Source organism: Helianthus annuus, chromosome 7, assembly GCF_002127325.2.
Source record: "Helianthus annuus cultivar XRQ/B chromosome 7, HanXRQr2.0-SUNRISE, whole genome shotgun sequence".
In the NCBI taxonomy this organism is placed as follows: domain Eukaryota; kingdom Viridiplantae; phylum Streptophyta; class Magnoliopsida; order Asterales; family Asteraceae; genus Helianthus; species Helianthus annuus.
In genome coordinates this window covers 136,051,657-136,075,155 of record NC_035439.2, presented here as the reverse complement: position 1 = coordinate 136,075,155, position 23,499 = coordinate 136,051,657, and the positions used below count along the sequence as shown (strand labels likewise).

Here is a 23,499-nt window from a genome sequence, read left to right as displayed (position 1 = left end):
GCCGATTCAAACCATGGAGTCTATTTCATATGTTGAAATTCAGAAACCTACCAATCTTGACTCTTCATCGGTTCATCATGTGTGTGGACTTTAACATATATTTTTAAAAAATATTATATTTAACTTTTACTCTTAATTTAATTGTAAGGGTACTTTGTTCATTTCACAAAAAATAACTAAGAAAATTTAACATAGTTAATAATTTAGACTTAAAATGTTACAAAATGAAAATTCAGGTACTTAGGTAATTAAAACCTAAAATACGGGTACTCTATAAAATTTACTCTTTTTTGTTTAATAAATTAAAACCAAACATATTTTAAATATTAATATTTTAATTTAATATTAAGCACCTAGCTTTTATTAAAAAAAATAGCTTTTATTATTCTTTTAAATGAGTAACGTGTATATAAATATTAAGCATTAGCTTTTATGAAAAAAATAGCTTTTATTGTTCTTTTAAATGAGTAACGTGTAAATAAATATGAAAGACTAATATTTTTTATGGTTCTGCTTGCATCTATATTTTACATGTATTTTTAATAAAATAAAAAAAGGAAAAAAAGCCTTAAATGGTTACTGTTCATTTCATAGATAATTTAATATATAGATAATTGATTAAAAATATGAATCGTGTTTATAATACATTTCATACATTTTGGCTTTATAAATTGATGACCTTTATGTTTTAAATAAAAAAAACTTATGTTATTATGATATAAAAAAATCTCTTTCCATCAGACAGGTATAGAACTAGATTTGTCATGCTACCGAATTTAGTAATCGCTAATCAGTAATGACTATATAAAATTTGGTTAGGGCCGGGTAATTCATTCGGCTCCTTTACTATATCCCATGCACTTTCGAATTTGTTCCATTCGAACATAATTTCATTCTTGAGTTATTAATTAACTCCAATGTTTTTTTTTTTTTTTTTTGAAAATTACACCAATTAATTAAATAAATTTTTTTCTTTAGTAACTAAGACTTCCTTTTTAATAGGCATAGCCTAGAATCTAAACCATACATTGTTTGGTTTTGGTCCGAATTTAGTTCAACTAGATGTAACAACCGCCACGTTGCGGCCGGGTTCACACTCACATTTCATAAAAGCCAAAAAGACTGTTTGGTATTGTTTGATTCGTTACAACATCGGCACTCGCTAGAGCACCAAAAGAATAAACCCTAAATATAAACATCTGTGTCAAACGTTGTAAGAAAAAAAGTACAAATTGCATTTACAAAAAGAAGGTAATATGATGACATGTTGGCATAAGACGACTACTCCCAGACTGACAAGCCTTCTAACGATCTGCTAACCTCGAATTCCTCGCTAAAACTGGTAACCATTTCCCCCCTCACAACTACCTAGGCCCTTGTCCAACTTTCCTAAAAACATCTTAAAATTGCAAACATCTCTATTACTTTCAATCAAAATTTAAGATATATAATCTCAAAATTTAATACAAATCAACTTGATCATCATCATCATCATTAAAGCCTCCATTAAAATAATGCCTACAATGCAAAGCACTTTGTTATGCGTGGATATATTTTTTTTGAAACACACCCAAAGCTAAGGGTACAACTACCCTAAGCTAAAACTTGTTGCTTATTTAATATTTAATTAATGTATAATTTTATACATTTATATAATCCGTTTAGGTGACATTAAGAGAGACTTTCTTATAAAATTGGATATAGCTATAAAGGTCAAAAGGCTTTTTAATTACAAAATTAATATATTTGCTTTTCATAAAAAATAAAACCTATGAAATATGTAAAAATAAGAACCTCACAACACTCAAACTAGATAAAAGAAGTTGAGACTAACTTATAAATATATATTTTCTATAAGATTAAGTTTTATATTATAATATATAAGATGTAAGACATCAGGGTCGGCTCAAAGGGCTTCAGACCCTAGGCCCAGGTCTAGGACCATATAAATTAAAAGGCCACCAAAATTTGTTGTGCATTATTTATACTAAACTCAATTATTATAACAAAATGCACTAAACAACCCACTAAAAAGGCCTGCAATTGAAACAGCTCATTAGTCCATTATCCAAATTGAAAGACCTACAATATTAGCTATTATATCAATCAAAAAAGATTTTTAGAAGAATTTGATTACGATAATTTTATCAAATAATTTGCCTCAATTAAAGCTAGAAAAATAAATTTTATTTAAACATATGCTATATCTATAAAAAAAATGTAACTTAAATTTTTTTTAACTATGCCAATTATAAAATTTTTAGTTTTTAATTGCATGTCTCAAGTCCGGGTAAAGAAGGAGGGTTTTGTTACTAAATATGTTGAAAAGAATAATTTTGCAAAATAGCCTCCACTTTGTAATTTGTTTAGGGTCTCCGAAAACGGAAGAACGGCCTTGTAACAAATGTTCACCTATAAATACACATCATGGCAAAATTGCACAAACAAACCATAGAACTGACCAAACAAATCAACCATGACTCCTTTGTTGTATGTTCTTGCCATGTTACCCCTACTCTTATTTCTCATCAAATTACTCTACTTTAATCCCCCTACCACCAAACCTTCACCACCAAAACTACCATTAATCGGCAACCTCCACCAGCTCGGCCCACTGTTACACCACTCCCTCCACTCCTTATCCCAAAAACACGGTGGCCCACTCATGCTCATCCACCTGGGATCAGTCCCAACTCTAGTGGTCTCATCAGCCGATGCAGCCCGTGAGATAATGAAAACACACGATATCATATTCTCGGATCGACCCGCTATTAAATTGTTTCGGCAACTCCTTTGCGACTTGAAAGACGTATCAGTTGCGCCTTATGGTGACTACTGGAGGCAAACCAAGAGTATTATGATTGTCCATTTATTGAGTAACAAGAAGATAGAAGCCAATAGGAATATTAGGGAAGAAGAGATAGTGGTTATAGTTGAAAAAATAAGGGAATTAGCTTGTGATATGGAGGTGGTGGATTTGAGTGATTTGTTTGTGACGTTTACGAATGATGTGGTGTGTAGGGTGACGTTTGGAAAGAAGTATGGTGAAGGGGAGGAGAGTAAGAAGAAATTTAGGAAGATGTTGAAAGAGTTTTTTGAGGTGTTGGGTGGTCTTAGTTTGGAGGATTGTGTTCCTCAGCTTGCATGGGTGGATAGGTTGAGAGGGTTTAATGCAAAAGTTGATAGGGTTGCTAGAGAGATCCATGAGTTTGTGGATGGTGTGGTGGAGGAGCGGTTGCAGAAGGGATCGACCGCGGGTGGTGGTGATGGTGTAGAAGACTTTGTTGATGTATTGCTTAAGATTCAAAAAGATGATAGGATAGGAGTGAGTCTCGACAGGATGGCCATCAAAGCAATCTTGTTGGTAACTCAATTCATTCTTCTCTACTACTTTACCATTTTGGTTTTGGTTTTGATTTTGGTTTTAATTTTGATTTGTTTGTTTTTTAGTATAGAAAGGAAGGTAGATTTTGATTTAAGTTTTATGTGTGATATTTTGAAATATTTAAGCCTGGTGTTATACAATAACACTATGCTTAAAACTTATAATACTATGCCTTAATATCATTTACAATTTTTTAGACAAAATTATAATACTATGCCTTAATTTCATTTACAATTTTTTAGACAAAACTTAATTTTAATTCTATCTTTAGCCGAAAATAAATTTGTGAGCCTTTTGATTTGGAATATATAGCAACTAGGTTATAATCCCGTGTATTACACGGGTTGAATAAATGTAATTTATATATTAAATAATTAAAAGTTATATCTTTATGAGAACCATTATATTGTACGGGTTAAATAAATGTAATTTTATATATCAAATAATAAAAAAAGTTATATCTTTAAAAACCATGTGTATTACACAGATTAAATAAATGTAATTTTGTATACTAAATACTAAAAACGTCGTATCTTTAAAAAACCTGTGTATAATCGGGTTGAATAAATCTACAAATAATAAAAAATTACATCTTTAAAACCCCCGTATATTAAACGTGTTGAATAGATCTAAAAAAGAGTTATATCTTTAAAAACCATGTGTATTACACAGATTAAATAAATAATTTTGTATATTAAATACTAAAAACGTCGTATCTTTAAAAAACCCGTGTATAGTCGGGTTGAAAAATCTACCAAATAATAAAAAAATTATATCCTAAATAAATGTAATTTTGTATATTATATAATAAAAACGTCGTATCTTTAAAAATACACGTATATAGTCGGGTTGAAAAATCTACCAAATAATTAAAAAAAATTATATCCTTAAAAACCCTGCGTTTTACACGAGTTGAATAAATATAATTTTGTATATCAAATAATAAAAAATTATATTTTTAATAAATTAGGAAAACATTTAATATTAATTTATTATTTATATATTTAATATAAGATAAGTAGATAAGAGAGGTATTTGTTTTAAAAATATATTAAATTAACAATCTAGATTTGAGGATAATATTTTATTAATGTATGATAATATTTAATATTAATTTATTATTTATTAAGTTAATATAAGATAAATATAGATTTGATGATACTTTCAATGAATCACACGTGTCTAAAAGTTGGTTTCTTTTATTATAGTAGTTAGATTAAGGAAGATCTGTTATATGACGTTGGAAAATTATTTTATTAGAAGGACTTTTAGAATATTTTTAAAATGTCATTTTCTCATTAAAACATATGGGCCGTTATCGATCCTTTTATCATCCTATCATGGCATCTGCATCGCACCCTCTAGGCCTCACAACTTCTGTGACATCTTCATCTTTGAATACGACCTCTTTCATCTCCATTTCTGTCAAAATATATTTGGGAGAGATGTCAAGGTTAGATTTTAAGTGATTTAAGTTTTGATTTCACAAGTCTCGGTCGATTTTTGTCTGGTTTGCGATTTCTGATTTTTTCATGTGAGAGGGTGTGTTCATGAGTTACAACTTAGAGTATGGGTTGTAGAGGACAGTAGTTCTCAAAGGATGCTCCATCACGTAGGCGTACACGTAAGCGGATGTGAGAATGAGTCTAAAGGGGATTGACCTGGGGTATGGAGGATGGGCTTAAATATATATATATATATATATATATATATATATATATATATATATATATATATATATATATATCTACCTATATATATAGGGTAAGGATAGTGTAAAAAGGGCCTAAAGTGTGAGAAGTGTATTATAACACTATATATAATACTATATAACACCATATAAACACCGTATAACAATATGTAACATCATATAATACCATTTAACACTATGTAACACTATATAACATTATATAACAAATATAACACTATACATCTATCATAGACATGCTATCAGACAAACTATAGTGTTATATTTGTTATATAATGTTATACAGTGTTACATAGTGTTATATGGTATTATATGGTGTTACATATTGTTATACGGTGTTTATATGGTGTTATATAGTATTATATATAGTGTTATAATACACTTCTCACACTTCTTACACTTTGAGCACTTTTTACAGGATCCTCTACCTATATATATATATATATATATATATATATATATATATATATATATATATATATATATATATATATATATATATATATATATATATATATATATATATGGTAATGCTAGACAAAAAACCCTAAAAATTTTAGGAAACTCTGGAAACTCAAAGCTCCCGACTTTTTTTTTTTTTGAAAAAAAATAACACATGTAATATACATGTTTTTAAGAGTTTTGGGCCAAAAAAAACAAAAAAGCGCCGAGTACTTTTTTTTAAAAAAAATAAACAAGTTCCAAAAACTTCATTGACTAACATGTGTTAGACAAAAAATGCTGAAAGTTGCTGAAATTTGTTTTTTTTAAAAAAAAAACCCTTCGGCGCTTTTTTGATTTTTTTGGCCCAAAACTCTTAAAAACATGTATATTACATGTGTTATTTTTTTCAAAAAAAAAAAGTCGGGAGCTTTGAGTTTCCCGGGTTTCTCAAATATTTAGGGTTTTCTATATAGCCCAACCCTATATATATATATATATATATATATATATATATATATATATATATATATATACATATATATATATATAGGCTAATTATAATGAGAAAACTCACTCCAGTTGACTAAACTCTAAAAACTCTAACATGTGGCTAGGATTGATCCACGTTTAAATTTAGATTGAAAGGAGTAAGGGCATGATCGTCTTTTTCTATCTTACATTTTTGACATTATGGTGATGGGTTGGTGATGTGTCTGCACATGCAGACTTCTCATACTTGCTTCTTCTTGTCACCATATAATTAATTAAAGTTGTACTTGTGGAACTAAAGAAAGTTTGTCTTTTCTCTCACATCTTCCTCTCACAACCTTCCTTTTCTCTCATTAATAAATATCTCTCATCATCTCACATCATTTAATCGAACAAGAGAGAAGAGTGAAAGAAAGAATCCTTACATAAATCATCCTCTCTCTCTCTCTTGTTCCAATATAGATGAAACAAGATCAAAAACTTCTCTACCTCATTCCAGATCTAAGATCTGAAACAAAACTCTCATTTCCAAGTTCCAACTCTCTACTCCATCCCTCTACCAACAACATCGCCTCCTCCTTCCACCACCACCATCACCGCCGTAACCTACTTCCACCACCACTACCACCGCCGTAAACTCTCATCCCCACAGCCGGATCCGGATCTAGATCGGAAATAATCAGAATTAAACATCACTCTTCCTCTATCTTTCCACCATCTCCCATCTCTCTCTCTTCGGGAACCAGATCTGCAACGGTGGTTGCAGATTTGGTGGAAGGTTAGGGTTTGTTCGAAATAAAATTTTGGGGTTTTCATGTACAAAAGAGGATAGCTCAAATTTCAGGTGCTCGATTTGATTTTGAAGCCTTTTTTTTAAGCTTATTTAATTCAGGTGCTCGATTTGATTCATTTTTTAGGCTGCATTTTTAGTCTGCATTTTTTTTGTTTTTATGGATCTGCAATTTTTTTTGTTCAAGAAGATAAAGGTTTTTAAGTTCTTGTTTTATGGATCTGCAAATCCGATGTTGAAGATGATGTTTTTGTTCGAACCAGGCAAAGATCCAGTAAAATTACACATCCTTTTTTACGTTTTTTGAGGATGCTGAAGGGTTTTGTTCGGATTTTTTGTTCAAGAAGGTGAATATGTATGTTTTTAAGCTTTTTTTTTTTTTTTTGCAAATCAGCAATTTTTTTACTCTGCATTTTTGTTGTTTTTTGTGGATCTATAACTTTTTTTATTTTTTGTTCAAGAAGATGAAGGTTTTTAAGTTCTTGTTTTCTATACATATTGCTTTTTATTATTTGATTTTATCATTTTTTGTGTAAAATTTGTTTCAGATTTCTGAACAAATCGAAACAATTTGATTTAAGTTCTTGTTTATTGAATTAAATTGAAGTTACTTTTCTTGTTTTTTGTGTAACATCTTTATGTAACCCAACATAGATGGGTTTAGTAATGTAACAATTCTAATATGTTTTGTTAGTTACATATTTAAAAATTCTAAAAAAAACATAAATAGTTACATTTTATCGTGTTACATAAATAATGCACGTTACTGAAAAATAAAGTGTGTTGTGTTTCTGGCATAAATTGATAATTAAAAAATGCATGTTACATTTTTTCGTGTTACATAAATAATGCACGTTACTGAAAATAAAGTGTGTTGTACACTTTTTTAGACTGTTGTTTTTATTATTGATTACATCATTTTTTGTGTAAAATTTGTTTTAGATCTTGTTCAAGAAGGTGAATAAGTATGTTTTTTTCAGCTTTGTTTGGAAATCTACACTTTAAAGATGATGTTTCAGATGTTGAAGATGATGTTTCAGATGTTGAAGATGATTCAAAAGATGTTTGATGTTGAACATAGTTACGAAATGTAACAATCAAAGTTAAATGCCTGTTACATTTTTTTTTTTTTTTTGTGTTAGAAATGTAACAATCAATCAAAGCAAAAATGCCTGAGATTTATATAGACTTTTGCTGTGTTGAATCCGAGAATTTTATATGTTATGGATTTTTTGGTTTTGTTTTTACCATGTTACATTTTATTTTTGCCTCAGATTTTTATACATTTTTGCTGTATCCGTGTTACATTTTTGTTTTCACTGAGTTTTTTGTACATTTTTGCTCTATGTGTGTTTGATCAGTGCTTTTGTTGATGGTTGCTTGAATCAAGAGAGAGAGAGAGAGAAAACATAAATTAATGAAAGAAAAGTACTTTAATCAAGAGAGAGAGAGAGAACTTTAATCATCAGAGAGAGAAAACATAAAATGATGAAAGAAAAGTACTTTAATCAAGAGAGAGAGAGAAAATATAAATTAATGGGTGACAGTACTTTACTGCACTTTCTTTGTTCCAATATTACCCTTCATTACATTAAATACATTAAAAATTGAGACAAAGTACACAAAAGCAATTGATGGGGCAAAAGTTAATCCTAGCCATCCATCAACTTTGATCAATGGTGATTAATGTGTTTTCAGGGTTTAGTCAACTGGAGTGGGTTTTCGATTTATCCATGCCCTATATATATATATATATATATATATATATATGTGTGTGTGTGTGTGTGTGTGTGTGTGTGGTGGAGGGTTCAAATGAGAAGAATTTTTTTGTAAGAAGAAAAAAGAAGAAGTTTCAACCAATAAGAATGCTTTATTTTACTTCATTTAATATTTGTATTTAATTTTAATATAAGGGTATATTGGTAAATTTACATAAATCATTAATTTGTTTTCTTCCCCTTTAATAACTAGCTAAATTAAATTTGTAACTTCTTTTCAAAATATATATTTTTTCCAAATTAAAAAAACAACTTAATTTAAAGTGTAGAATAAATTAATAGTTGTGTAGGATATCTTACGAGTTGTGTAGGATACATTTCGAGGTGTGTAGGATAAATTTCGACTGTGTAAGATAAAATTCTATAATGTGTAGGGTATATGTAGGAAAATTTTGATATGTGTAGGTTTTGTAGATTAAATGTAGGATAATTAATAATTAGTTGACTAATTAATTAAATAGAGAAAAATTAATGATATGAGTTATAAATGAAATAGTATTTTACTAATATGCCCTTTCTTCTTTTTCTTCTTGTAGGTCCCTTCTCGGAGGATTACGAACCTAAACCTTGTTATACTAACCCACTAGCAAGTGCGGAATCCAAGCTAGCAAGCAAACCGGGATGAGACAAGTAAAAAGCACAACACACAAGGTTCACCGATTAACACCACTGTATTAATACGTATGAAGGTTTCGGTTACAAGCACAATGTTTACAAATCTAACTTGCAAACTCTCAAGTGTGTGTGTGTGTTTTCGGATAGAATGCTCTCAAGAACTCTATCTTTCTGTCTGTGTGCATCTTTGTTCTCAACACACTGCATGGGTATATATACCCATACACTGCATGTCTGGTCGAAGGATCCGATAGATGATCGAAAGATCATCTATCGATGACAAAGTGTTCGAGGGATTCACATATACTTCGAAGGATGGCATATCCTTCGAAGTCCAACATCATCCTTCGAAACATATCTTTCGAGGTCATCGAAGGACAGAATCAATCCTTCGATAGATCAACCTTCGACACAGAACAATACAACTAATTTACTAACTGTTGGCCAAGTCAAACCAGGAGGACGGTTGACTTGGTCAACTTACAGGACTGACAAGGACATCGTTTACATCGTGACCGAATACAGACAAAGTACAGACACAAGTGCACCAACAAACTCCCCCTTGGCTGTAGCTTTGTCTCGATCTTCGATGGTTGCAGATTTGTCTCGATCTTGATCATCATTGATCTTCATGTCTTCAAGACTCTGATGTCCTTTCAAGTCTTCAATGTCGGAGGATCTTCAAAGTCTTCACGTCTTGAAAGCAGAGAGTGTATCAACAAACTACCCGTATCATGTAGGAAGTGTGTTGACAAACTCCCCCTTAACATAAGCTCCCCCTTGAGCTATGCTCGTGAATGACTTGATCTTTATGAAGTGAAATCCTTGTGGTGTTGATGATGGCCAGCGGCAACTCGATCATTTTCATCTTTTGAGTGCCTTCACGTCGTGTCTTCATTCAGAAGCTCGTCATCGACCATGTTCTCCTAGCCTTTAGAATCTGCACATGCCAGAAATCTAAACGCGTAATGAGAACAACTGCTTGGAATATAGTATAAACAAATGACACACGAATGACCATGTCACAATCAAACACCGTCCGACAGTTTGAAAGTTTAAAAATTTGTCAATTTAAGTTTCCAACTTTCAAATTTTGACCGTTTATGAAGATTTAGTCAGTTCGGTTTTCGTTCAGGTTTCAGGTAACGAAGACTCGAGTTCCAACATCGTACGATCGAAAATAAAGCAGAAGTAAAATCTTTTTGAAATTTTTGAATTTTTCAAATGTAAAGACTGAAAGCAGTAAATAAATATATACAGACATTCTTTTTGCGAGTTTCGAGGGTAAGAGAATCATATCAGTGTACGGTCATGCCAAAACGCTCTTGTTGTTCAGTTAGTTAACATTAAGATAAGCATCCTATAACGATTATCGGTATTGTTGTCCACTTAAGCTCAACTTATCAAATGTAATCATGGCAATGGGATACGTTAAGGTATGATTTATACTTATCGACCGGTGTTCATCCACATCACGACACATTCCCATATCAAGGTATGCACGAGGGTTCATCTTACCGGTGAGTATACCGATTATCATCTGTTTGACCGTATATGATGTGAGATTCTCACTTATTTTGATTTGAAAACAAGCCCTATGTGATATAATCACTTATTGATGAGGAACTTGATTTTCATATGCATGAGGCACAGGAGCAAGTCCGTGAACAGGTCAGTACTTCCTACAGCAGAGAGACGAACTTGACACCCGGATAAATGTGATATTTTATCACTTATTAGATATGGACATGTGATTGTTTATCACTTATTGAGGTCGAATGCAGTATGCAGTATGTAATATGTACACGTATGTATAGTATCATGGAAGATTTAGACTTGCGTCCCCGTTATTTTTTCGGTAAAAGATACAACCATGATACCCAGATGATAAGCAGCATAAAGACCGAATATCTCAGAACCTCGGCAATCTATCAAACGAAATTTCGGTACTAAGACCATATGCCAATGAATGGTTCCCACCTGATCTTCAGTCGATTTAAGATTTATATCACCCTGCACACTTTAAAATGATTGTGAGCCTACCGATACATCTTATATAGAGCTGCTTATCGTTTTTCATTTAAGGTTTAAAGAGGTTTGGATAGACCACTGATGTACTATCATTTTCTCTTTTGCTCGCCAGGAAACTCATTTTTGCTTTTCTATTGTTTTTGTGTTTTTGAAATTTTTCGATGTTTTTGGATTTTCAGATATTTGGATTTACTCCCCCTAAAATCAATAAACTAAGAGAAATTTAAAACACAAAGATATTTACAAAAATGATTTTCCGATGTTGGTTTTACTCTTGCTTGACCTTAATGCCGTTCACCAATAGTAAAAAGTCAAATCTGGATTTGTCAAATGCTTTGGTAAATAAGTCGGCACGTTGGTCATCGGTGTGGACCTTAACAACATCGATTAGCCTTTTCTCAAAGCAATCACGTATGAAGTGATATTTGATTTCGATGTGTTTGGTCTTTGAGTGCTGCACAGGATTTCTAGTGATATCTAAAGCAGCAGAATTATCAACGTAAATAGGAGTAGTTAGGAATTCAAAACCGTAGTCCCGCATTTGTTGTTGGATCCAAAGAACTTGGGAGCAACAACTTGAGGCAGCAATGTATTCAGCTTCGCATGTTGATGTAACGACGCATGTCTGCTTCTTGCACTGCCATGTGACTAGGCGATTTCCTAAAAACTGACATCCAGCCGTTGTGGATTTGCCGTCGATTTTACATCCGCCAAAATCAGAATCACTGAAAGCGACCAATTCAAAGTTATTATCCCTAGGGTACCACAGACCGGTGTCAGGGTACGCCTTCAAATAACGAAAAATCCTTTTAACAGCTGCAAGATGTGAGGCCTTTGGATTGACTTGATATCTGGCAAGCAGGCACGTTGGGTACATTATGTCTGGCCTTGATGCTGTGAGGTACATAAGAGATCCGATCATTGCGCGATAGTTTGAGGGGCTAACAGCTTCTCCCTTCAAATCTGGAGTAATTCCGTGATTAGTTGGCAATGGGGTACCAATGGGCGTTGCATCAGACATCTGGAACCGGCTCAAGATGTCACCAACATATTTAGTCTGATGGATGAATATCCCAGACTCAGTTTGTTGTACTTGTAGGCCCAAGAAGAAGGTTATTTCCCCCATAGCACTCATCTCGAATTTATCCTGCATTATGCGCTCGAAATTCCTACACAAGACATCATTAGTAGAACCAAAAATAATATCATCAACATATACCTGTACCAGAAGAAGATCTCCATCTTGTTCTTTGATGAAAAGAGTACAGTCGATAAGACCTCTTCGAAAACCGTTCTCCAGCAGATAGTGTGATAAGGTTGCATACCAAGCTCGCGGTGCTTGATGAAGACCATAAAGAACTTTGTTGAGCAACCAAACCCGATCGGGATGGATAGGATCTTCAAAACCTGGAGGCTGTTCGACGTATACCTCTTCTTCAACCACACCATGTAAGAATGCACTTTTCACGTCCATCTGATAAACCTTGAATCCTTTGAAAGACGCATAGGCTAGAAAGATTCGAATTGCTTCGAGACGTGCCACTGGTGCATACACTTCGTTGTAGTCGATCCCTTCAATCTGACGAAAACCTTGAACGACTAAACGTGCTTTGTTTCGGATAACAACTCCGCGGTCATCCTTTTTGCATTTGAAAACCCAACGGGTACCAATCTTCTTGTATCCAGCAGGTTTCTCTACGAGTTTCTAGACACCCAGCTTCTGGAATTGTTGCAGCTCTTCCTGCATTGCTTCAACCCAAGCGTTATCTTTCAAGGCTTCTTTCCAAGTTCTTGGTTCTTCCTGTGAGACATAACACGCGAAAGACCAATCGTTTTGTTGCCCGGATTCTCGAATAGCCGCATACAAGCATGCATTGTTGTTGTTCCGCAACATGTTTCTTGTTTGAACGCCACTTTGCACATTTCCAATGATGTTTTGTTGAGGATGGGTATTATGAATCCTTGTTTCTGGATTATCTGGAACTGGAATATTTATACCCAGGTTGTTAAGATTAAGATCAACAACCAAATCAAGGCCCGGAATTGACGAAGAGGATGTTGCAGTAGCCTCAGCTGTTCTATGGGCATCCACTGGAGGAGTACCCTCTGAAGTACCATGAACTGCTGTTGTTGGGGCTTCTTGATCTGCATCTAGAAATTCATCATCCTCTGAAGATTCGTTCAATTCGTTTGCATCATGAAAATCCTCATTGTTGAGAGTATTATTGTTCACCGAAGAAGATGGTTCTTGATTAACAAGAATTGGACGAACCACCGGTGAAACTGTTGCATTGTCACTCTCGAAAAACATCCTAGCCGCAGCACTTTCTTCAACGGCTTCAACATTGATCGAATTGAAGAAGTCATCGTACTCAAACATCCAAGGTTGACCCGGACATTTGACTGGCAGGGTGTGCCTTTGTACTCTGACCTCAGACCATTCCTCGACTCTTTTAGTCTCTAGATTCCAGACTCGTAAGTTAGGGGTGGCATACCCAAGAAAGTATCCATCAATTGCTTTTGCCCCAAACTTTCCATTAGGATCGATGATTGTGCATGGAGCTCCAAACGGTTCAAGATAAGACAAATCTGGTTTCCGTTTTTGAAGAAGCTCAAAGCAGGTCTTGTTGTGCCTTTTGACTGTAAGGACTCGGTTCAATGTGTAACATGCAGAGGCCACAGCTTCAGTCCAGAATGGAATGGGCAACTGCGACTCTACCAACATTGTCCTAGCAGTCTCGATCAATGTGCGGTTCTTACGTTCAGCGACGCCATTCTGTTGAGGAGTATAAGCTGCACTAAACTCATGAAGAATACCCTTTGAAGTGCAAAACTCCGTCATGGAATGATTTTTAAATTCAGTACCATTGTCGCTACGTATCCGCCTAACCTTCAATTTATACAAATTCTCAATCTGAACGATCAAGTTTTTGATAATACCAAAGGTTTCACTCTTGTGTGCCATGAATGCTACCCAAGAAAATCTTGAATAATCATCAGTTATCACGAGGCAGTATTGATCACCCCGAATACTCTTGTGCTTGACAGGACCGAACAAATCCATGTGCAAACGTTCAAGAGGAACTGCCACCGTGTTGATCTTCTTTGTAGGGTGCTTCTTCTTCGTTTGCTTTCCTTTCTGGCACGAAACACAGACGTCTTGAAGATGGAAATTTTTGAGGGGAACACCATTCACCAATTCATTTGAAACCAAATGATTCATTTTGCGTAAGTGAATGTGACCCATTCGTCTGTGCCAAGAGATAGTGTCTTTTTCTGTGGCTTTGGAAACGAAACAAGTTGCTTGTGAAGACGTAGTAATAGCTTGGCTCATGTCAAGGACGTACAAATCATTTATCCTTGGAGCTGACAAGAGAATCCATTCTTTTGGAATTTTGAAGCCCGGCTTCAGCACATAACATCCATTAGCATCAAAGTGTACTGAAAACTGCTTGTCACAGATTTGAGAAACACTAAGAAGATTGTGATCAAGTTGTTGCACAAAGTTGATCTTGTCAAAGCTGACAATCCCGTTGGATATCATTCCTTCACCCGTTATATATCCACCTTTATCTCCAGCAAAAGCAACATAACCTCCTCTAATAGATTTGACGTCGTAGAGAAGCTTCATGTCGCCTGTCATGTGCCTGGATGCCCCACTATCAACAATCCAATGACTACTGACAGTTCCTCCTGGAACACCCTGCACATGAACTCAAATGAATTAGTTGGAGATGGGGACCCAAGCCATTGTGGTCTTGGGTCTTCCATTTTCATCAATGACAATAACTTCTTGTCTTTGATGGTTGGTGAATTGTGATGGTCCCCCTGATTCAGTAACCGATTTTGGTTTCCAGGTCTGTTTTGTTTTACCAGTGTCTTTCTTTAAAATTTTAACTTCTTGATTGTTTGAAGTTTTGGAATTTTCTGGTTTTACAGCAACAGATTGTTTTTGAACCACATCGGTTTTAATTGCTTTTTCAATCTTCTTGACCTGTTGGCGTTTCTGTTTCTTTTCCCTTTCTTTTGCAAGGCGGGGATCTTGCTTCACAGAAACAGATCGCTTACGGTCATTGTGGTCACGGGGAACATCAACTTTTTTCTTTTTGCTTATGAAGATATGGACAATTTCTAATTATATGTCCAATTGTTCCACACTCAAAACATGATCTTCGTTCTACAAACCCCGAAGTATCATGTGATCGCTTAGCCGATGATGTTGAACTTTGTGAACCCGATGTACTAGGCTGTGAACTGTTTTGTTCATTTCTTTTCAAAACAGTAGCTTTCTTGACAAAATCTAAGTTAGATTTATTTTCAAACGTTTCAATTTTGTCCGTTCCCGTCGATTTCACAAAGTTAACGTTTTTCTTCTTCTTTTGATTCGGCTTCTTTTGGACTTGAGCCGGTGATTTTTCTTTGGGCTTGGTGTGATTTTGCTGTTTTGGCACTGTTGGTAATTTCTTGTTGCCAAATTGTTTTCGAATTTCAGCCTTTGGAATAGGAGGACACTGTGTAACTGTAACACGTGGTCCTGTCTTTCCCAGAAACTTACTTGTCGAATTTTCAAAGACTTTACAGATTAAGGATTGATTAACATTCTTAATGGGAAAATCTTTGTCTGAGTAAATTTTATCATCACCAACAAGAGTGTACAGTAAATTCACACTCTCCGGCTCTTCTGCAGATGAGGACTCAGTTGCAACAGTCTTAGCGGGTTTTACAGGGGGATCACATAGAATGTGATTCTCGAGAGGTATGTCCTCATTTTTGGCTACCGCATCAGACTTTGCTGGGACAGCATCATCAGATTCATCATCAGAAGAATCAGCATCCTCAATCACAACTGGAGGATCTTGATTCTGTTCAGCACTTACAAAAGTATCTGCTGACACATCTGAATCTGAGGATACTTCCTTTTGGTATCCGAGTCCTGCTGCAAACTCTTTCACATCTAGAGGCACAGATGGTTCAAAGAACACCCTGTCCTCTTCATCAGGCATGGCATCATAATTGTGTCTAACTGGTGGTGGACATTTCTTGTAGCCAATGCATGTGACATCCTTCTTTTCCTTCTGAACATCAATGATGTGATCCAACACATAGCTAGAGCTCAAATAACTATCTAGCTTAAGCTGGATCGCATCGCTTTCTGTTTTCACACAAGCCATCTCTTTTTGCATAATCTCAAGGCGAGATATATACAAATTAATATCAGTTTGTTTTCTTGAAACCATTTTTGTCAGTTCAGTTTTATCTTTCTTTAAGGTCTCAATTACTGACTTAAATTCTTTTTCATGGTTTTCATAAAACATGTTGGCTTCTGTGCATTTTGAGAGATCCACAGTCAACTTCTGATTGTGGATGAATGTCACATCATATTTCTCTTGCAAAGCCTCATGCTTGCTTTGCAAGTCACACCACTCAGCACTCAAGGAACTATGTTTGTCTTGCAAGTCAAACAAACTAGCTTGTAAAGCATCATGTTTGGCTTGCAACTCAGACATGTTTCCTTCTAAGTCAGCACACCTAGCATGCAATCTATCACATTCATCACAGTTAATAGCAGTGGGTTCATCGACACATACCTGACTTGATGAACCGTCGACATTAGCCATAAAGGCTGAATGGAGAGAAGACGAAGTATAAGCAGCTTGATCCACCAGAATAGATCTTCTTTGAGCTTCTGCTGCAGCTTCCTCCAAAAGTTCATCAATATCTGCATCGATAGTTGCATTTGATGTCTCACCCACATGATCATCACCAGAATTGGATGATTCTTCATCAACACTCCTGCTGTACCCAGACGAGTCTTCATCTTCAGACGATTCACCACCACTGGAAGAAGATTCTCCACCACTGGTGTGAACTAACTCCTTCACAATCTGAGCAAAACATGTTGTTCCATCGGGAGCATCACCACCCAACTGGATTGACCAGTCACAACCTTCATCCACCTGAACTGCAAGTGCCCGGTTGGTTTGGTTGTTGACAGGCACCAATGTACGCTCATTGTTTCTGTTCTGCTGGTTGCCTTGATTTCTGAAGGGGTTTTGGTTCCCGTGCTGTGCTGGCTTTGTGCATTCCCGTTTAAAGTGACCCCGTTCACCACAGTTGAAGCACTTTACAGCCTGTTTATCGAACCCATACTTGGTGTCTCGCTTACTTTCCAAGCTGGTTCTGCCAGTACTTTCCATCCAATCCTTTGCCCTTCTCACAGCACTCGCAAAGGCCCACTTGATATCCATCAAGTCCATCTCTTCTTTATCAATCTGCCTATAATCTTCTTGTGTCAGATTAATGTTGCCAATCTGACCTTCAATTAACCCACAGTACGCGCTCACTACAGTGTTAAGCAGCTCCATGTGTTCCTTAGCTACTTCTACACTGACTTTAGAAAAGCTTGAAGTGTCGAGCTGTACAGTACTTGGCTTTGATTGTTGACCAGCAGATGATGTTCCTCCATAACATGCATGTTGTTGTTGAGCAGGAGGAGGAGGAGGTGGTTGTATTGGATTTCCATACATGTCTGTGGTGGGAGGTGGCTTAACAGGAACTTGCACCGGATTGCCATACATATCCGTGCTTGTGACAAACGCCGTTTGTAAAGGAGCATGTGGACCTGTTCTTGCAGGCGAAGTACTGGAAGTTCCAAAATACATTTCTGGATTTTGTGGCAATGGAACTCTCTTCGCCTTTAATGTTTCCTCCTGATCTTTGTTATCCAAAAGCTGCACGAAGTCGTTGATATTTGTAGTTTTCAACACTCCGTTATACTTCAGGATTTCCAAGAAACTACTCCATTGGGGAGGCAAAGCATCAGCAAACTTTTTCACCACTTCTGATTGAGTTGTCGCTACCCCAAAATTATTCAACTCAGTAAGCAAATGATAAAACCGACTTGTCATGTCTCCCAAAGACTCCTTATCTAAGCATGTGAAACTGTCAAATTCCTTCTTGAGAAGATCGTGACGCAATTGGCGTGTTGCCTCATTCCCTACTCCTCTGGTTTTCAAACCGTCCCACAACTTCTTTGTAGTCTTGAAGCTGACAAACTGATGATAGATGCCTTTGCTTAACGCCTGAGTGAGAATGGCGTAGGCTTTCTTTTCCAGATCATATATTTTCTTTTGATCCTCTGGAAGGTCGGCAAAACTAGCAGTTGATGAAGCGGCGACTTCGATAGCTTGATCAAAATCTGTGGTGAAACGTATCCACAGCTCTGTATTTTGACCCAGAACATATGTACGGAATCTATCAGCCCAACCCGGATACTCGTTTAAATGCATCAGCTTTGGAGGTCGATTCAAACTCCCTGTTTCGCTTTCGCTCAGTAAGATACTTTGGATACTCGGAGTTTGATTCGATACCAATGCCCATTGATTTCCCTGAGAAGATGTCGATACCGGAGACTCGGCCCATGAAGGCGATAGACTTGTAGACGTGTATTTTCCACTGTCTGGCGCCGGTGTACCCCACCATGAGGGAGTGGAACCTGAACTTGTATATTTACCACTGTCTGGGGCCGGATTCCACCAATTGGGATTCATGATTGATAAGCAAAATAAATGCTAAGTTAATATTCCGAAAGATCACACACAGCCGAAGGATCCTGTTCGAAAGATCTAAAATCACAGAAACGTGTTAACAATAAGCATACCACAATCGAAAGATCAAATCTTGTTCGAAGGATCAACAGTACTCGAAAGATCACTGTTGAATCTCGAACAATGATTTCGAAAGATTCACAAACTCGAAGGATTCACTATTTGAAAGATCCCTATCTTTCGAGTATATATCCTTATCTTCCGTATAGCAGTCTTTCGAATAGATTCCCTGATCGAAAGATATGTTTCGGACTTCGAAGGATGGGTCGAAAGATGATGATCTATCGAGCCTTCCTTGATCGACAGATGGTCTTTCGATGTCGAAAGATATCTTTCGAGCGACTCTGACACACTGACACTGATGTGACAGGTTGGTGAAAAGGTGATGGGTTGGTAAGTCAACTTTCGGCAGAAAGGATATGGTCAGATGTACTTTCCTACCAACTTTGAAAATTTTACCCAAAATGGACACCCCTTATCCAGAACCAGTCACCGGAATAATGACCGGAGATATGGCCGGAAATCACCAAAAGCTTAAAAAACAAGTTTTTAAGTTACCCAACCCAACCTTGAACACTCCCGAAAGTTTAGAACACGTTTTTCAGTTTAAAAGTGCAATAAAAACTCCAAAAAAACGGGTGCAAAACCAAATGTCCAAACACACCAAGAACTTGAATAAAACCCGGTTTTAAACAAGGTAAAGAGCCTTAGCTCTGATACCACTTGTAGGTCCCTTCTCGGAGGATTACGAACCTAAACCTTGTTATACTAACCCACTAGCAAGTGCGGAATCCAAGCTAGCAAGCAAACCGGGATGAGACAAGTAAAAAGCACAACACACAAGGTTCACCGATTAACACCACTGTATTAATACGTATGAAGGTTTACAAGCACAATGTTTACAAATCTAACTTGCAAACTCTCAAGTGTGTGTGTGTGTTTTCGGACAGAATGCTCTCAAGAACTCTATCTTTCTGTCTGTGTGCATCTCTGTTCTCAACACACTGCATGGGTATATATACCCATACACTGCATGTCTAGTCGAAGGATCCGATAGATGATCGAAAGATCATCTATCGATGACAAAGTGTTCGAGGGATTCACATATACTTCGAAGGATGGCATATCCTTCGAAGTCCAACATCATCCTTCGAAACATATCTTTCGAGGTCATCGAAGGACAGAATCAATCCTTCGATAGATCAACCTTCGACACAGAACAATACAACTAATTTACTAACTGTTGGCCAAGTCAAACCAGGAGGACGGTTGACTTGGTCAACTTACAGGACTGACAAGGACATCGTTTACATCGTGACCGAATACAGACAAAGTACAGACACAAGTGCACCAACACTTCTCACATTAAATTTCTTCTCAAATGAACCTTCCCCTATATGTGTGTGTGTGTGTGTGAATGTATGTAGGGCCGGCTCAACCATTTTAGTGACCTAAAGCAAAGTAAAAACTTGAGGTCTTTTTCCAAAAAAAAAAAAAAAAAAAAAAAACCCTTGTTTGAGAAAAAGGCTCCTCCTCTATCTGGGCCTCCGACCGGCAAAATAAACTAAAAGGTTATTGTTGGCGGATGATAAATGATGAAGATTTACAAGCGACTGTTCTGGTTCTCCCTCTCTGTTAGCGCCAGCGGCATTCCAGACGGTGATTTCTATCACCATATCTACTAAATCGCAATTGCCGCTCAACCACAATAATACCCTACGACCTATTCTATATATGCCCCCTTCAAATTTGCTATACATCGAAAATATCCATCGCAACCCAGCGTCCCAGCCTAAATATCATATATAATCTTTTTTTTTAAGTTGGAGGCCCAAAGACCAAACTTCAAAATACTTGGGCTTGAGCCGACTTTGTATGTATATGTATGTGTGTGTACAGAGAAAAAGAGAGAGAGGCATGTCTTGGGTGTCGGAGAAGCCGAAGACGACGGGAACGGACCTAGGGGGCGGTGTGCTGGGGCGTCGCCGGCCCTCGCCGGCCCTAGGCGCTCCCCATACCGAGCAGTTTTAGTAGTTGATTTGTGTTCTCTCAGGTTACCATTTTGGTTCATGTATGCACTTTTTAATATGATGTAGGTTTAGACTTATGCATGTGTTTGGATTTTGAATTAATTAGTCATGGTGGTTTGGTATTTTCAAATGGTGAAATATATATATTTTCCGGATATAATGATTTATAATGAATAGAAAAATACGTTAAATAAATCAATACACTTGTAAAATACATGTTTTTTTTTGTATTTAAGTACTCTTTTTAAGAATGATTTATAATGTATATATTATTTAAAAGTGCATATCTAAGACTAGAATAAGAACATTTGTAGTTTGTCGAAGTAATACCTAAACATGCTTAATCCATATTTATTACTCACAACTTAATTCTCTTCTACTTCACGTAGGATGCTTATACTGCTGGAACAGACACGACGGCAACGGTACTAGAATGGGCATTTACAGAACTTTTAAAACATCCTATGGTTCTAAAGAAAGTACAAGATGAGGTGAGGACGATTCTTAAAGGTAAGGAGTGGATAAACCAAGATGACATAGATAACATGAAGTACTTAAAAGCTGTGTTGAAAGAAACTCTCCGTCTTCATCCACCAATTCCAACCCTCGTTCCTCGAGTAGCGAGACAAGATGTCAAAGTCATGGGTTATGATGTTGCAAAAGGAACTAGGGTTATCACCAACGCATGGGCCATTGCAAGAGATCCAAAAGTGTGGGATAATCCTAATGAATTTCATCCTGAGAGGTTTTTGGATTGTACTATTGATTTCAGAGGTCATGATTTTAACTTGATTCCATTTGGTTCTGGAAGGAGGGGATGTCCCGGTATTTCTTTTGCAATGACAACAAATGAGAATGTGTTGGCTAATCTTTTGCACAAATTTGATTGGGAGTTGCCAAATGGAGAGAATGAAGATGATTTAGATATGAATGAACAACCTGGCATTATCACTCGTAAAAAAATTCCTCTTTTAGTTGTTGCCACACCATTTTCTTTGTAAAGCTTATACGTCAAAATATGTACTTAAGCATTTCTAAGTGATTTTTTATTGGCACTATTTATGAGTTTTGTGAGATCAATGTAGAGGTCATTTGATTTCGAATAATGTGAATGATTGTCGTTAATTCATTATATATTTAACTAAGTTAGAAACATGTGTATTATACAGGTTAAATAAATAAATAAGCTTAATAATGAAGATTAGAATACTATAAAACAGTTTTTGTGATTAGATATTATTAATTTTTTTAATTAAAATTTTAAATTTGAATCCGAAAGTAATATATTAGTAACTTAATACATAAACCGAAAGTTAATAACAAATCAAACAGTGAAATCAAACCGATGACCATTTTTGATCGCTTTCACAGTTTTAAATCGAATTTTGAACACCCTTAGTAATAACTAATAAGATTAATTTTTGTTCTTTTTTATAATAAATTATTAAAATAACTTTTGAAAATAATGTAAAACCACAAAGCTTGAAATATATATATATATATATATATATATATATTTTACTTGATGAAAATATAACTTAATTAGTTTTTATTATGTATCTAAAGTTTAAAGCTAGATTATAAACCCGGTTAATTCAGTATTTAGAGAGAACAAATATACTTTATATACTTCACATATTATAAAATCATAATTTCCCGCTTATCTTTTATTTGTTTAATATTTTATTTCTTAACTATTTCTTTTATTTTCTCTTCTTTTTAATAACTATTTAATATTTTATTAATCAAGTATGTGTCCCCATAGGTATAGAGTCCGAAAGAGAGTGAAATAAGAGGGGAAATAAATCTTCGGCTTACTAAATTATAACATATGATGCAAAATGATAATAATAACAACAACAACAACAATATTAATTATATTAATACTAATAAAAGTATTTTACGCAGTTTAGTAGATAATTTGTCGAAACACATTTATCACACGTCATGATAGTGTTAGGTTATAAGCCGGTCATTTTTTATGTATTTTTATTTGAGTAGCATCCTGATTATAAAACCACATAATAATAATAATAATAATAATAATAATAATAATAATAATAATAATAATAATAATAATAATAAAATCATGAATGAATTGAAAAATAGCCTTAAGAATATTAATAATATTATGAAATTTGTAAAAAAAAATATAAATAATATTTGAACCTAAAGAACACGTAAAAGAAACTTATCTATAATTATGACTTATCATTTATCAATTAGGAAATATATAAATAATATTTAAACATAAAGAATACGTAAATAAAATAAATAAAATCTATCTATAATTATGGCTTATCACTTATCAGTTAGAAAATATATAAATAATATTTAAATCTGAAAGAAATTAACTAAATTAGATAAAAAAGGTGGGAAAATAATTATGAGGATGCGTAATAATACGACATGTGTCTCCAATAGGTTTACTTTATAATAGAAGTACTAGCGGTAAGACCCGTGTGCAAACACGGTTCGCTTTTAGAAAACCATGCATAACACATTTTGATAGAAAGTATAGATAGGTATATAGATATTGTATCAAAACGTATTATCTATTATAGCTAAAAGACAGCTATAAACATAGATTATCGGTTAATATATCAGTTACATACGATTATT

The 23,499-nt window shown here is 35.0% G+C and overlaps 1 protein-coding gene across 1 annotated transcript; it reads left to right on the top strand.

The window, feature by feature from the left end:
* The first annotated feature begins 2,476 nt into the window (after positions 1-2,476).
* On the top strand, positions 2,477-21,878 carry LOC110866993 (cytochrome P450 71A8). The gene is made up of 2 exons (XM_035975046.1): positions 2,477-3,364; positions 21,267-21,878. The coding sequence occupies exons 1-2, from the start codon at positions 2,477-2,479 to the stop codon at positions 21,876-21,878; spliced, it is 1,500 nt and encodes a 499-aa protein (XP_035830939.1).
* The last annotated feature ends 1,621 nt before the right edge of the window (positions 21,879-23,499 follow it).

Coding starts and splice junctions, on each gene's coding strand:
- LOC110866993 (XM_035975046.1), top strand. CDS start 2,477: ATGACTCCTTTGTTGTATGTTCTTGCCATGTTACCCCTACTCTTATTT. Junction 3,365..21,266: donor CCATCAAAGCAATCTTGTTG/GTAACTCAATTC, acceptor TACTTCACGTAG/GATGCTTATACTGCTGGAAC.